The sequence below is a fragment of the Culex quinquefasciatus genome, chromosome 2 (assembly GCF_015732765.1).
Source record: "Culex quinquefasciatus strain JHB chromosome 2, VPISU_Cqui_1.0_pri_paternal, whole genome shotgun sequence".
NCBI classification, from domain to species: Eukaryota; Metazoa; Arthropoda; class Insecta; order Diptera; family Culicidae; genus Culex; species Culex quinquefasciatus.
In genome coordinates, this window is record NC_051862.1 from 97714602 (window position 1) to 97731039 (window position 16438).

General features: G+C 36.9%; 1 protein-coding gene across 6 annotated transcripts in view; it reads right to left on the bottom strand.

Moving 5' to 3' along the window:
* The window catches only part of LOC6044626 (potassium channel subfamily K member 18), an 86151-nt gene that overhangs the window by 34779 nt on the left and 34934 nt on the right, over positions 1-16438 (bottom strand). For all 6 annotated transcript variants that reach the window (XM_038254119.1, XM_038254118.1, XM_038254117.1 and 3 more), the window contains exons 5-6: positions 9709-9810; positions 9359-9489 (exon numbers count right to left, since the gene is read on the bottom strand). In XM_038254119.1, coding sequence (XP_038110047.1) covers positions 9359-9489; positions 9709-9810 — 233 coding nt within the window. The remainder of the gene's footprint in view (positions 1-9358; positions 9490-9708; positions 9811-16438) is intronic.

Here is a 16438-nt window from a genome sequence, read left to right on the forward strand (position 1 = left end):
ATACATTTTTTTTTCTCAAATTATGTTTTTGTTAGATTCTACCTCGGTTTGAAACTAAATAAAATTTGTTTATATTTCCTGTCCGTTGTATTAACATGAATTACGCATTCAGAATACTAACTAAATTTCTGACGAAAATGCTTTAAACTAGCTGTAACTGAACGTCAAAGTGCTGATATGACAACAGTAGGTTCTCAATGGAATTATATGCTGTTCCGCTAGTTCAAATTTGAGATTAAACATAAATCTTTCTAAAGAAAAAAAACGGATTTTTTTTATTAATGTAATTTTTTCAAATGCCACGCGCTAAAAACTTGGTTCGATCTTGGTTCGAATTTGACTTCACTCGCTTTGTATGTGGATGGCAGTCGTATCGTAACAGTGCTTTCCTCATGTTTCTTTTCGGGAGGACTATCCCCTCGGTCTTTAACTTTGGGTGTAGTATTAGTAACTTACTTACTTTAAATATTCAAACTCTCGACTATCTAAAAAATTTCATTATCAAAAAACAACAAATTGAGTTCACAACCCAAACTCATTTTTTGCAAAGAAAATGAAAATAAATAAATTCAGAAACCATACAGAAATTGCGTTTCCCGTTTCGGAACCAATTGTCGCCATTGATCTTGACTCAATTGAGTGGCTATCGTAGAATTCCAAATCGAATTCCGTTCATCCTTAACAAAGAGTTGGTATTCAAATGATAATACACCAAAGCCCGGATGAGTTGGCACGTCTCCCACCGGGGTTCTCTATTGTTGCTCTGCTGTCAACCGGTTTACAATACTTCGAAAACTGCCAAAGAGTAGCCCCAACATAACATGATACAGCAAACTTCCGAAAATCGTGCAAAAGTATGGAGCACATCCTGTCGAAAAAGGACAACAGGAAGACAAGCCAGCTCGAGGCGAATTTGGGGCTGCCTTGAGGAAACCAATCTAGAGAGACCGCCTCTGACCGACCGATTGCAGAAGCCGGCAAGAGTGCAAAGTGCAACCTTTTGCCAACCTTGGAGCAGTGGAGTGGAGAACACGGGTCATAATGGAGCCATTTCAAGCAAACAGGATGGGTTGAAATCTAATGTTTCAAATTCGTGAAGCTTTTAACTGCACTTGCCTCTTGGGAGTGTTTGATTACGAACCATCAATAAATGACAGAAACATTTTGGTAATTATAGCTGTATATTCTAAACACAGTGTATTCCATAGGGAACAATAGTATTTTATTTTTGGTTCCACTTCGTGGAACATGGTACCACGCACGGTACAACGCACGCCTTCCAACAGCAAACGGCATTTAGCAAAAAAAATGTCATCAATTTCAGTTAAGAAGTATTTCGTTAAATTGAAAAAAAAAGTCTCATAAAATTCAGATGCATTGTGTAAAACAAAAAACAAAAGTTAAAAAAATCTTCTAAGCTAAATGTCACGCCTTCACAGAGCCTCAAAACTTGGTTTCAAATCACAATAATAATATGTTTAACAAAACCAAAAAAAAAAAATAGATTTGAACAGTTTGTGCTATAAATTCACAGCTTGAAATCAAGTTAAACACTTCACGTTATTTTGATAATAACTCGTGACTCCGGCAACTAAATTCAACAAAATGTCTGGACAATACACAGAACGAACAGTTTTGTACTGTTGTACAATAATTTTGCAAACAATTCTAAGATTGCCCTATGCCACATGAGAAATAAAATCCAATTTTCAGTTCATTTCACAGCTCCAGCAAATTCACCGTTCCAATCAACGGTAATTCAATTTATCTCGAAAGCCTCAAAATTGAGATTAAGAGATTACACGTTAAACTAATCCTGTTTTGTGCACATATTCACACACCAACTTCCCCGAATCACGTACAGTGCACACAGCTCTCGAAGTTCATCACATGCACCTTTTTCCATGGGAAATGAACCTTCGTCGTTTGTGCTGAAATGCCACGCCACCCCACTACGCTCTGCAGCAGCCAGCAGATTGCATCTCCTCAGCACTTTGCCATCTGCGAAATGCAGCACCATTCAGGACTGCGCAGAGTAGAAAAAAAAGTTAAAGGATAATCGTAGCCAAATCGTGCAGTGGCAGCACTATTGTGCAGCTCTGCAGAACACTCACGAACCCCAAAACAAGAAACCATTTCCAGAAACAAAATCTGAATCCCGTCCCGTCTCGACAACCCCACCTAGGAATAAATTTAAATTTTCAATTACACAGCAGAAAAAGACGTGGAGTGCAGACCAACTGCTTTAGTCGTCGCCTTGGTTTGTACTTCTAACTCTGGAAAAAGCGACGAGAAAGAGCGCACAGACAAGACAGGCGACTACAACAAACATTGTTAGTTTCAAATACACTTGGCTATTAAAAAAGGTGCTGCCGAGATGCACCTTGGCCGAGTTTCCGGGCAGAGGATACCTGCAGTCAAAAGTGCATGTAAGGAGCAAACTCTTTTTGGGCCATTCAGAAATTGCGTGAGAACTCCTGATTTTAAAATTAACAGCATAAGTTCAATAAACACCAATCTTGGAATAATTCTAAAGTAAATTCCAATGATAAAATTCTATTTCGAGATTGCTCTTCTAGCCTTATACCCGAAGGGACCAACTTGCTTTTCGATTGATTTGGTTTTGACAAATCAAAGTAAGTGTTTTTGATTTTGATCATTTCCCAGTAAATTTTCACTTATCATGAAGCAGCTACGAGTACCACTAGTTCTGTGTTTTATTCTCACAAAGCTAATGAGGACATGATTTTGTTTAAAAAAACCAAAGCTGATATTAATCCAACCTTGGAATCTTTAACAAATCGGTGCCCGTGTGCTCTCTTGTACTATCTAGATAGGAATCCCAGCAAGCTTATACCCAAAGATAAAGACCATGCGGATAGTCCTTTCGAAAAGAAACGAGAGGAATGTGGCGAGAGTATAGAAAAAATTCAAATTTGTGTTACATAATAAAAGAAAGCTCCTTAATCGCGGTTTAATATGCCAAAGGTCTTGGGTTTGAGTCTCGGTACCGCCGTTTCTTTGGAGGGTGAACTTTTTGGGAAATGATTCCACGAGTAAAGTACTCCCGGTGATTTTGGGATTTATCCTCTCCGACCGTTCACAGTACCGTTTTACTACCGAACCATGCTCTTTTTCTTCTTGCATGCCGATGCCCAGTTCTGGTTGTAGTATGAAAGAGAACATCGGCATCGAAATGCAATTTTGGATGCTAGGAATATTGCTATTCCTGAAGTACAAGTAAAAATTATTTCTCCAATTATTGATGACAATCTTCAGCTTTTGATTTGCTTGAAAAATGCTCGCCATAGACTTTTTCAACATTCACGTGATCCTGCACTGAAGCGAATTCAAAAAGATTTACAAAAATTTTACTGTCCACAGAATCAATCTCCTGAAATATGAAAAATATGAAAAATTCGCAAGAGATGTCGAAGAAATGAATTCTTTTTCCACACCTTGTTGGAAACATTCTAAGGTTCTTAAGAAACCTCAAAAACCAATTTCTTCTTTAAGGGGAGAAAACTCAAAATTTTTTCATGTGCATTTCAACTTCAATGTTTTGAGTCTGTAACCTGTGTTTTCACAGTTCCAATAAAAAAACGTAACTTAATCCATCCTAGGGTGGCACCATCACATTTAAATAGTGCTATCCAAAATAGACACAAAAGGTCGATGTTTTTCAGTGTTTTATCAATTTGACTCATTATTCATACCACTAGATTGGATAGTCTTCATATTGCAGGGCACTTATATGCTTACACCTTTTGATAGGGTAGCCAGATCCCCAATCCAATTCGTGCTTGTTGAAAAGGTCTTTTGATTACCTATCCAACGATAGGTCGCATGAGAGATCCGGACAACGGTTTCATTAAAATATCTGAGCTCCGGCCTCCGAAAAGTGCATAAATGACACTTAAGTGCTTGTAACTTTTGATAGGGTTGTCAGATCTTCAATATCTGGACGCGTTGGAAAGGTTTTTTGATTACCTATCCAACGATATATCGCATGAGAGATCCGGACGACGGTTTCATCAACATATCTGAGATCCGGCCTCCAAAAAGTGCAAAAATGACACTTAAGTGCTTATAACTTTTGATAGGGTTATCAGATCTTCAATGTCTTGGACGCGTTGGAAAGGTCTTTTAATTACCTATCCAACGATATGTCGCATAAGAGATCCGGACGACGGTTTCATCAACATATCTGAGATCCGGTCTCCAAAAAGTGTAAAAATGACACTTAAGTGCTTATAACTTTTGATAGGATTGTCAGATCTTCAATGTCTTGGACGCGTTGGAAAGGTCTTTTAATTACCTATCCAACAATATGTCGCATGAGAGATCCGGACGACGGTTTCATCAACATATCTGAGATCCGGCCTCCAAAAAATGCAAAAATTACACTTAAGTGCTTATAACTTTTGACAGGGTTGTCAGATCTTCAATGTCTTGGACGCGTTGGAAAGGTCTTTCAAATACCTTTCTGAAAAAGTATAACATGACAGGTTTTCTTACAAAAACCACCCTTTTTACAATCTTCCGAACTTTAGTCAAAATTGTTTTTTTAGCATAACTTTTGAAGTACTTAACAAAACTGCATAATTTTTAATAGCGACTTATGGGACCCCAAGACGGATCGAATGACGCCAAAACGGACAAAATCGGTTCAGCCAATGTCGAGATAATCGAGTGCATATTTTTGGTGCACAGACCCACATCCCTACACACACACACACACACACACACACACACACACACACACACACACACACACACACACACACACACACAGACATTTGCTCAGAATTTGATTCTGAGTCGATAGGTATACATGAAGGTGGGTCTAGGAGGTCTAATTGAGAAGTTCATTTTTCGAGTGATTTTATAGCCTTTCCTCAGTAAGGTGAGGAAGGCAAAAAATACACACTGAATCAAAAACGAGCATGATTTGACTGAAAGGAAGATTGTAAATTTTTAAATTGTTGTCTGTAAATGTTTAAATATATTTAAATGTATGTCTTCATGTTTATCGTGTGCCACATGCATTTATTTAATATTTATTAGCCTTTGGTTGGTGTCAAACTAGGAGATTTTTTTATTAATTTATTTCCTATTTATTAAAACCTATTCATGCATGATTTAAAAGAAACAATAAGAAAACAAGCACAGTTAAAATCAATTAAAAGTAGGCGACTCTGTTAAGTCGAGAAAAGTCACAAGAAAAATACAAAGACACCAACCCCATATGAAATGTAAGTTCCAGCCTGTTCCAGCTGACAGTGACAGATGTCACTGTCAACCAACTGTCATCGTCGCAAGCGGAAGTGAGCTGGCGGGAATGGATTTTCTGGGGGTAGGGTACGTTATCCATTAGTGGACTCCTTTCCTATAGTGGACCCTCTGAAGGGTTTTTGATGAAAAATTCAATAATATCACAATTTTAAGCGTGTTGTTGTCTACAAATCTTTTATTTGGAATATTCAGCATCATTTATAACAATGTTGACTGACATTGAATGGTCCTTTTCACCAAAATAAGTGTTTTGAGTTCGACATCTGAAATCAGCCATGGCCACTAGCATTTTCGCAACAAAACTGCATTTATATTTTATGATTAAATTAACCATCCAATCATTTTTTGACTGATTATTTAACTTTAGCAAGTCGAAGTAATGTAAGTTTAAGGATCTTTACTAAAATAAAGCGAAGAAATGCAATTTTTGAGCAAAAATTAGGGGGGTCCAATATAGGACAACGAAAATCCAAACTTTTCCAAAAGTGGACCCCTGTTAATAAAACCTTCAAAAATGATGAAAACTGTGTATTCAAGCAAAATTTTCTCTAAAACATGTAATAAATGCTTGTTGTTATCAACCTAAACGCATATTTTTCCAATTACGAGTATAAATATAGCTGTTTTCATGTTAAAAGTACCAAAAATGCTGAAGCCGTAAGAATTTTTATAATTAATCAAAACTATAGTTAATTGTACTTAACTGAAGCATCATAATTGCAGTTTGAAATGATATTTTGTAATAATAAATCAATAACAAAACATTTTTTCACAATAAACATGCGTGGTTTTATCAGCAACTGTAAACAATTCTATTGTTTAGTTTCGGTCAACCATTTATGTAATTAATATGGAAAAATTTGCATCAAGATTACTTTTTCAAATTATTTTTATGTTTACAGTGGTTTTTGAAACGTTTTCTCTGATCTTTTTCGGAAATAAATGTGTTTAAATGTCTGTTAGGTTTTTTGTTGTTTAAAGCCAAATTGGTTAACAAAAAATATTTGTTTATGATGAAAAGTGAGCAAAATCCATCTTTTATTCATTATATCTATCATAAGACCTACACCATGCATCAAAACATCAAATATCGGTAAAATTTGGTATAAAAATAACAGTTTGCCTATAGTGGACCCGGGTCCACTATAGGAAAAGGGGTCCATAACAGGCAAAAAAAACTTTTTTTTCAATTGGCTATTTTTCTGCTCAAAAACAAATAACTGATGAAACAAATAGTCAAAATTGTTCAAAAGACTTCAGATTTTTTTGTTTTGTACAAAGGGTTATGAAAAAGTGATTAAAATATTGAAAATTTGTGAAAAATGTGCTTCGGCTCTACTAGGGGGTCCACTAATGGTTAAAATACCCTATAAAAGCGGACCCAAACGAAGGCCCGCTCTCTTATTTTACCATCGTCCGGAGGAGTGAAGATCGGCAATCGCGCCGGTGTCACCCGTCAACATGTGACCCGGTTCTAAAGTTCGCGTGTGTAATTTGATAACCTAGTTAAAATTCACACATCAAACAGTGCAAAACAGTGACGTACCACAGATTAAAATCACTTAAAGTTAATAGTACGGACTGAGGAAGGACAGCACTACAAACGGTTAGTGGACACCACGAACAAGTTAAAACCCTGGCCGCGTTAAGTCCCCTCGGTCGAAAACGTACCCCCGAGCGAGTGTAGTGCAACAAGAACTGCAGTGAAGTGAAAAAGTGGTCGGGACTGGTCGCACGAAGTACCGCGGTACTGAGTGCATTGTGGTACACGTCAAATTCTGTGGACCAGTCCCCAAAGAATAGTGGTGTGCCTCGCTCGGGATGGACCACTAGATTGTGCGCGCGGTACCACTCCCCGGACAGCGAACTTGGCCATCCGTCACCATATGGCCCGCGAAACGCCGAAGGAGAAATCCCCCCCCCCCCTCGTGGCCCTCTTGGGCGAAGCTAACAAACCCCCGGCGGCCTTTGAGGCATCGCCGGCGTTCCCGCCGAGTTCCGGAACCAGTCACCAGCAGCGGATCAACAGCAGTAGCAAGTCGACCAACGAGCAGCAACGATCTTAACCTAAGCATGCAAGTAAACAGACAAATACACGTGTAACAGCTAAAACGTCTTTAAATCTCCCCCACCCCCCATATGGTCCCTTCCCCTTCCCCCCCCCCCTTAAGTATAGTTGTTTAAATTATTGAAACCCGTCTAAAATAAAATAAAAATGTAGGTCAAGATCAATCATGCTGTGTCGTCTTAAATTATTTATGATATCTGGTCTTTTGCTTGTTTTGCCCTGTAAAGTGTGTGATTCAGTGTAAGTATTTTAAAGTGTAATTATTCGTTATTTATTAGAAGTTATTGTTATGTCCCGTGGAGTACCGTATGCCGACCCTAAGGAGCAATCCACCTAGCTGGACTCCTTGTGCACTTCTCCCCTTTTTTCTAATTTGCTAGAAAGAAAACCCAACAAAAGATTTCTTCTTACATCTCCTTCCACTCTGCTTACAAGTCCTATTGAAGATCAAATTCAATACAATTTCAGAATATAGATGAAGAAGAATTTTCTTCAGATGACGTTTTTAATACAGATCTGCATGTAATTAAATATATTATGAACAATAAATAAGAATCTGAATGCCCCTGGTGAGGATGGTATTTTTTACATTTTAATTTGAAGAAGCCACTTTAAGTAGCTTGGTCAAAATTTTCAACAAATGTTTCTATTTGGCATATTTTCCCAGTAGTTGAAAAGTGGCAAAGTAATTCCGACTTTTGAACCGGATAAAAATCCTGATGATTAATGCGTTTAGATTGTTTTCAGTTGATTTGGCTTTTACTATTATTATATTTATAAATACATATATTTTTTTGTTTCCATGATTTTTTGGACCAATTTCATAGGGGGGGGGGGGGATTATGGAAGGGAGGGTGTGACTTAAACTTTGAAAAATATTTGTACATTTAAATCATTTAGATCATTTAGATAAATCGGCAAAAATGGCAAAAATCGGCAAGGTTTGCATGAACAAACATTTTGACTTTTTCCTGAATTTGTTTCCAGGGTATTGAAATATACATTTTCATCTGTTAACAAAATAAATTTGAGGACATTTGGTTGAATCATTGCTGATACATAGATATTTAAAGTTAGCAGTTTAAAAAAATGGGTCCAACGATATCTCAATACTGCGGTGACCAAATCGGCTCACATTTTTGGTAAAGACTCGTTGAACCAGTCCCGTGTCTTACACACGAAAACCGAGTTTTAAAACTTTATTTAAAAAAAGATAAAAATATTTTTTATGTTTTTCATAAAAAAATCGCCAGTTTTTGATTTCTGGATTTTTTTTAAAAAGCAAAATTTAAAAATCGGTCATGGACACGGGATATGTCTTGCGAGTCTTCACCTCAAATTTCAGCCAGTTTGGTCCATAACATCTCGAGATATCGTGGCACTCGTAAATCAACTCGGTGTTTCGAGAAAAAAACGCTCAGAAAGTTTGATAGTCCACTTTGCGCATGGCAAAATTTTGAGTTTAAATCGTCTCTAACTCAGTTTATTAATGAAATATCTTTATGAAATTTTCAGGAGTGATTGATAATCATTTTTTTAGTAAATTCATTTTTTTGCAATATTAAATTTTGTGATTTCTTACATGTTTGTAACTCCTTAACTGAAAAACAAAACTGAATAAATAGAAATAAATAAAAAATAAAAGGCTAACACTCAAAGTTCAAATGAATAAGGATATAAGTAAAGCAAACAATTCCAAATAAACTCAAATTAAGATAACAGTTCGCTTTACCCTGGGACCATTGATACAAAGTCAAAAAATTATATTATTTTATAAATAATTTTCAATAAAAACATATATCATCGTTTATGGATGACCCCAAACCCTGACAGTTGGCGCAACAGTACTAAATATGCTGCTGTCAGGCCAGACAGGTGTATGCGGTTGAAGTGAAATTAATAAAATTGTTTATTCGGCATTGCATTACAAGAGAAAGCAGAGCAGAAGCCCGACCCGACAAAGAGCACTTAAGAAAGACCACACCCCAGACTTACCTGGTAGTCACGTTCCTCGGTCCTGGCACGGCGCTTAGCTCGGAGGGCACGCCGTCGCGCCACACCCGGACATACCTGGCACAGGCAGAACTTGGCGTAGGTCCATTTGAATGATTTTGCCAGAATATCACCTGGAACCGGTTGATTTTCGAGATAATTTGAAGTTATTGCGTAAAGGGAAGAAAAAGAAAAAAAGGGTTTTAAGGTAATTCAAATTTATTCAACCTTGGACGTTACAACCTCATTTATTTCTTCATGCAAAAATATGTTCAAAATCCACCCCGCACCATAATCTCGCCAAATGCAAGTCTGATTTGCGGTGGCGGTGATGAAGGTTGTTGTAAACTTACCAATGTTGGAAAGATAGAGCAAAAACAGTGGCATTCCTATGATTGCGTAGAATATCGTTGCAATTTTACCCCATTCCGTGCGAGGAACTATGTTGCCGTATCCTGTGTGGGAGAGTGAGAAGATAAAATACAAAGCTTTGGTTAGTGAGATCTGTGTGAAAGGAAACCGTTACCGCATGCAAGGTTTAAACGCAGTAATGTTTTTTTTTCTCGTGTTTGTGTGTGAGAGAGCTTTCCTTCTGTGTTGAATGGTGGTGTTGCCCGGAAGCAATAACTGCCAAGTTCAAAGAAGCTTGGTAATTCTGTGAAACCTAAAGTTTTTGCTTCACTTCTTGCGAGGACTGAGTAAACGATTTGATTCCTTTCTTTTGCATGGTTGAAAAGCGAACACAAGCATTGTGTGCAGTTTGAGCTTTCTTGTAAAATTGTTCAAGAGATGGATTGGATTCAAAGGTATTCCGGACAAACAATCTTCTAAGTATATTGGTAGATCTGAAGTTTATCTGAACGTTTGATGAAACTCCGATCGTTTAATCTTGTGGTTATGTTCCCCCTTTTTGTCAGTCTTTGAATAATTCAGTTGTTTTGGGCTAAGCGAAAAACAAAATTTAAGAATTGGTTATGACATATTTTCTAGAAAAACTTCAGTTGATTGCTTGTTGAATATGCAAGAACAAATTAAAAAACTAACTTAATCCACCTATGTGGTTGGTGCCTTCCTCACTCTTTTCCAACAATGGGTGTTATGTAATATGATGGGTTTGGACACAAATTTGATCCAAAAAAACACACATATCACTCAAGGGCTCATAAGTGGCATTATAAGTGGTCAGAACTCGAGACAGGGTTGCCAGATCTTTAATGTTTTGGACTCGTTGGAAAGGTCTTTCAATTACCTAACCAACGATGGGTCGGATGATGGATCCGGACAATGTTTACATACATTTAAATGAGATCCAGCTACAAAAAAAGAACTCAAGACAGGGTTGTCAGATCTTCAATGTTGTGGACTCGTTGAAAAGGTCTTTCGATTACCTAATCAACGATGGGTCGGATGATGGATCCGGACATTGTTTACATACATTTAAGTGAGATCCGGCTTCAAAAAAGTATACAAATATCACTTAAGTGGTCAGAACTCGAGGCAGGGTTGCCAGATCTTCAATGTTGTAGATTCGTTGGAAAGGTCTTTCAATTACCTAACCAACGATGGGTCGGATGATGGATCCGGACATTGTTTACATACATTTAAGTGAGATCCGGCTTCAAAAAAGTACATAAATATCACTTAAGCGGTTATAACTCGAGACAGGGTTGCCAGATCTTCAATGTTGTAGATTCGTTGGAAAGGTCTTTGAATTACCTAAATAACGATGTTTAACATGATGATGTTTGGTTCAGTTTACTACCATTTATTCGTCTTCCGAAAATATGCGAAAACACATTTTTATACATAACTTTTGAACTACTTATCGAAACTTCAAACAATTCAATAGCACCGTATGGGACCCTAACCCAAGTCGAATGCGACTGGTTTGGTCAAAATCGGTTCAGCCAGTGCTGAGAAAACTGCGTGACATTATTGGTCACATACACACACACATACCCACACACATACCCACACACATACACACACACATACACACACACATACACACACACATACACACACACATACACACAGACATTTGTTCAGTTTTCGATTCTGAGTCGATATGTATACATCAAGGTGGGTTTTCGAGCTTTTAATAAAAAGTTCAATTTTAGAGCAGGATTATAGCCTTGCCTCAGTGAGGAAGGCAAAAATGATGTACACCCAAAACTCAGAGTCGAGAGCCTCAAAGCCAAAAGTGAAAGAATAATGCTTCCAATTCACACCATCATAACGAATGTGTTTATTCGTAAATGGAAACGTTAAATCTCCAACAAGGGTCATACATCGACATCTGAACACTCCCTAGTCACCAAGCTATGGTGACCGAGGCAGTTAAGTCATCGTAGTCGACACTTTTGGTTTTTAGTTTTGACGGATGAACTTTTTTTTATCAAGGGAATAAGTCTTTCGCACATCTCGAGCTGTGTTCATTGAGCGTGAATGGTACCTTTATTCTCTCTACTCGAGGTCATTATTCTCTCAGACGAGCTCTGCCCAGTTTTGGGTGTAATTATCAACTTGATGTAACCAATGAATAAGGTGGTGTTTTTACTCCTGTCCCCGCTGAAACTTTTTTTAAAGGATGTAGTCATAATAATTAAAGGCAATTCTGTACGGACGGAATGACATAAATTTTAAATTGTTTTCAATTTTACCTGGTGTATTGTGAACGTTTTAAGGAAAGAGGACATCTTTTTACGAATTGGTCTTGCTTTAAACCTGGCAGGTGCAGTTAATCTGCTTTTTTATAAAATAAAAAAAATCTGAAAAAGCACAGCTGTCGAAATGGAATGAAGACTTTTGTTTGCACCATTCCGTCGTCTAATTCCCCTGACTCGTAAATTGAACCAGAAAGATTAACTCCTGCAAGACTGACTGTCCCTTTCCTCGAGGAGCCAAAGTATAATAATCTGTCGTCGTCCTCTTCTGAAGTGCTGAGTTGTAAATAAGGTCCATGGGGAAAACACTTGCCAATATCAAAGAAAGTTTGCCGAGCAGAACGGATCAGAAAAAAAGAAAAAGTCCACAGATATCCCAAATCCAAACGGTGGCCGCACGGTGCCGGAACATCGCTCATGCCTGGGTGCCACCGATCCTTTCCAAGGGACCAAGACTTTGAGAACAAAGAAATGCTATTAGCGTTAAAGTAACAGAGATTTTGCAAATTTAAGGACGGCACCTCGGCACTTTTTTATGGGTCTGAATAGAAAATTTGAATATTTTAAGCTCGTTAACGGTGAAAGGGGGCGAAGGTCATCGAATCGCGGTCATAGGGCAACGGTCCCACGTTCGGCTTTTGCCAGTGCTCATTTTCCCATGAAAAACGACCAGGTGTGGCTCACCTTTCAGAGGGACCGTGTGTGTGGGTCTGTATTTGCTAAGAGCTTATAATTCAGGCCATGTATTCGTAGTCCCGCCAGTCATTCACTGCTGCTGGTGTGTTTTCCCCCGAGGGAGTCAAATTATTTTCTACACTGCCAACCACGTGTGCTTTTGAGTGTGTGTGTGTTGGGGGTGGTGGGAGGTTTGAGGTTACGAACACATTCGGTTTAAATCATCGCTCGACCAACTCACCTCTGGTAGGATGGGGTAGGGGAAGGTGAAACGGAGGCTGTAAAGGTTACACACACGTATTGGAAATGTTGGAAACAAGTGGGATCAGAATGGCAAAAAATGCCCCGAGATGGGAAAACAAAACACTTGTAACCACTTGTTTTATGCTACATCACACATACATACAACTGTAAAGCGTACAAGCACACATTCATCTCTCGCTCCTGTAACCTTCCTTTGCCATCTACGTTTCATGCCATTTTCTGACCTTCACTGTGGGTTCGTTTAGATTTTTCAGATGAAATACAAAAAAAAAAATCTTCCAATTTCTGTTTCCTCTAATAAGCGTTTTTTAAGGAACTTTCGAGATAATAGGCATAGAATTCACAAATCTGCCACATTATATTTTGTTTTCAGGGAAATTTTGTGTACTTTTTAAATTTATCGTATTTTTTCCAAAAAAGTCTTTAGTATGGCTGAAAATATATTTTTTATTAAAATATTTTCAAATGAATTATTTATGCAATTTTGTTTTAAAATACTAAGTTTTGTCTTGAGGATTATGCAAGAGCAAAATGTGCTATCATACCAATTTAAGGTACACAGCAAAAAGTCCGATGGTAAAATCGCATGCAAAAGCATGCACATCACCTTCGTCAAAATAAACACTTAATATTACACACTGCATGTACATTTTTTGCAAACACAAAAAAAAAGTTGCAACCGACGGGATTCAAACCCAGCACCAACAGTAAGGACTGGCGCCTTAGCCCGCTCGGCCATCAGACCGAGCTGTAAGGATAAACGCATATATGAGCCTGACATTTCGGTCAAGTAGGTTTCCCATACTGATGGGCTACATATTTCAGGGTGTAAAATCACATAAGATTGCATAAAATAATGCAATATTTATTTTACACCCAGGCCTTTTACACGCAGCTGGATTACTACTTTTTTAGCTGTGTATTGTTTTGATATTGCAAAATTGCCGAATTTGTCAATGGTCGAACACCACATTTTGGTATTCTTTTGGTATTACAGTATTTTATCAAATTCCTCTGAAACCATGGGAAAATTTTGACCAATTTTGACAAAATAATTAATTTGGCACTAAAATGATGTCTCAAAGCGAATGCTTTTATTGAAAACCGGAAATTTCAAACTTGATTTTAAAAGTTTTTGCTATACCCCCTAAAGCAGGCCTGCCCAACGTCCGGCCCGCGGGCCGGATCCGGCCCGTGTAGTCATTTCATCCGGCCCGCGACGGCTTTCACAAATATTTCTATGACCGGCCCTTAAGGCTGTTCATGAAGTATTAAATAAATTAAATTATTGTCTGAATTAATAAAATAAGCTTGAGATCAAATTTTAACATATTACAAGAATATTCTTCATGTTTGAATTTAAATCTTATAATTTTTATATTGATATTATTAAACTGAAAAAATTGTGCAGGAAAACAAAAATATCCATTTCGTAAAATTGTTAAATTTATGAAAAAACTTCGATTGTTATCTTAAAATTTACAAAAAGACTAAATGTTATTTCTTTCAGTTTTGACTGTTTTTACTTCAATTTGAAGTTTTTTTTCTATTTTCTTTTTTTTAAATAAATAAGTAAGCAAAACTGATGTATTCCTCCAAAACAACTTTTTATCGATAAAGTTTTTTTTTAAAAAAAAGCTTAAAAATAAAATTATTCATACTGCAAATAGATCGCTGGAAATATTTTTAAAATGTTGAAAATGTATCAAAAACTTGCAATGATCATTGAAATTTTATAGTGTTTTTTTTATAAAAAAAATCTATCAAGGTATTTAATTGCAATCGTCAAAAACAATATCGATACAATTTTAAACAAGCAAAAATTAAAATAAGTCAAATAAACTAATTTTTGAATGTTGTTTGTTTTTCATTTTTAAAATCAAGATATATGAATCATATTTGCAACACTAGTTCTTTTATGTATTTGCTTAAAAAAAACTTAATCATAAAAAAATTTAAAAAAATGTGTTTACTTTTTCAACTTTTATCAAATATTAATATCGGCCCGCCACTGCTTCAGAAAAACCAAATCTGGCCCGCAGGGCCAAAAGGTTGGGCACCCCTGCCCTAAAGAAATGACTTGAAATTGTGAAACAAGTCAGGATGCCCTATTGTGGTAATATTTTGGTAGTGAAGTAATTCATCAAATTCCTCTGAAACTATGGGAATTTGTGTTATAAATTTTGACGAGATAATCAATTTAGCGCTATAATGGCTTAAATCTCAAAAACGTTACTTAATCCACCTTTAGTTGGTTGGTGCCTTCCTCGCATTCATACACCACACAGCCTTAAAAAAGTGTATAAATAACATTTTTTTTATCAAAATATCTGAGTCCGGCCTCAATAAAAGTGAACTAAAAACACTTAAGTATTTATAACTTTTGATATGGTTGTCAGATCTTCAATCTTTTGGGCTTATTGGAAAGGTCTTTTGATTACCTATCCAACGATGGGTCGCATGATAGATCCGGACAACTTTTTTATCAACATATTTGAGATCCGGCCTCAAAAAAGTGTATAATTAACACATAAGTGCTCATAACTTTTGATAGGGTTGTCAGATCTTCTATCTTTTGAACGCGTTGGAAAGGTCTTTCAAATACCTTTCTAACAATATAGAGCATGATGGGTTTTCTTACAAAAACCACCCTTTTTTACAATATTTCAAACTCTAGCGAAATCGTTTTTTTAGCATAACTTTTGAAGTACTTTTGTAAACTTCATAATATTAACTAGGGTCTTGTGGGACCCCAAGACGGATCGAATGAGACTTAAACGGTCCAAATCGGTTCAGCCAGTCCGGAGATAATCGTGTGCATATTTTTCGGTGCACGGACTCACATCCAGACACACGCACAGACATTTTTTCAGAATTTGATTCTGAGTCGATAGGTATACGTGAAGGTGGGTCTAAGAGGTCGAATAAAGAAGTTCATTTTTCGAGTGATTTTAAAGCCTTTCCTCATTGAGGTGAGGAAGGCAAAATGTTAAGGCTGGTTTTCAATTTTTTATATACCCACTAAGATTATTTTTTTTAAATCGTTGAAATTTATCTAAGTCGGGATATCCAAATATTTTGAAAAACGAGTCAATCGACAGACTATTAAATTTTGGTGAATTTCAATCCAGTTTCATTTTAATAACACTTATTTTTCAATCTTGTTATTTTTCAAAAGCTTCAAAAACTTCAAGCACAGGTCGTTCATCAATGACAAATGCATTCGATGTGGTGAAGAATATCACTAAAAACAACATGGAATCATCAGGTGAGTAGATTTGGCTGCTGCACTAAAAATGGTATGAAAATACCAAATTTTGGTTTTACTTGTGCAAAAACCAGCGGCCAAAATGTGCTCTTGGTTGCCCAGTAATAGCTGGTAAAATACCATGAAATCACACTCAAATCATGTATGTGGAAGACCACAGGATTAATAAAACCTGATTTCCAAGGGCGCGGGAATACCTAAAAAAAACCA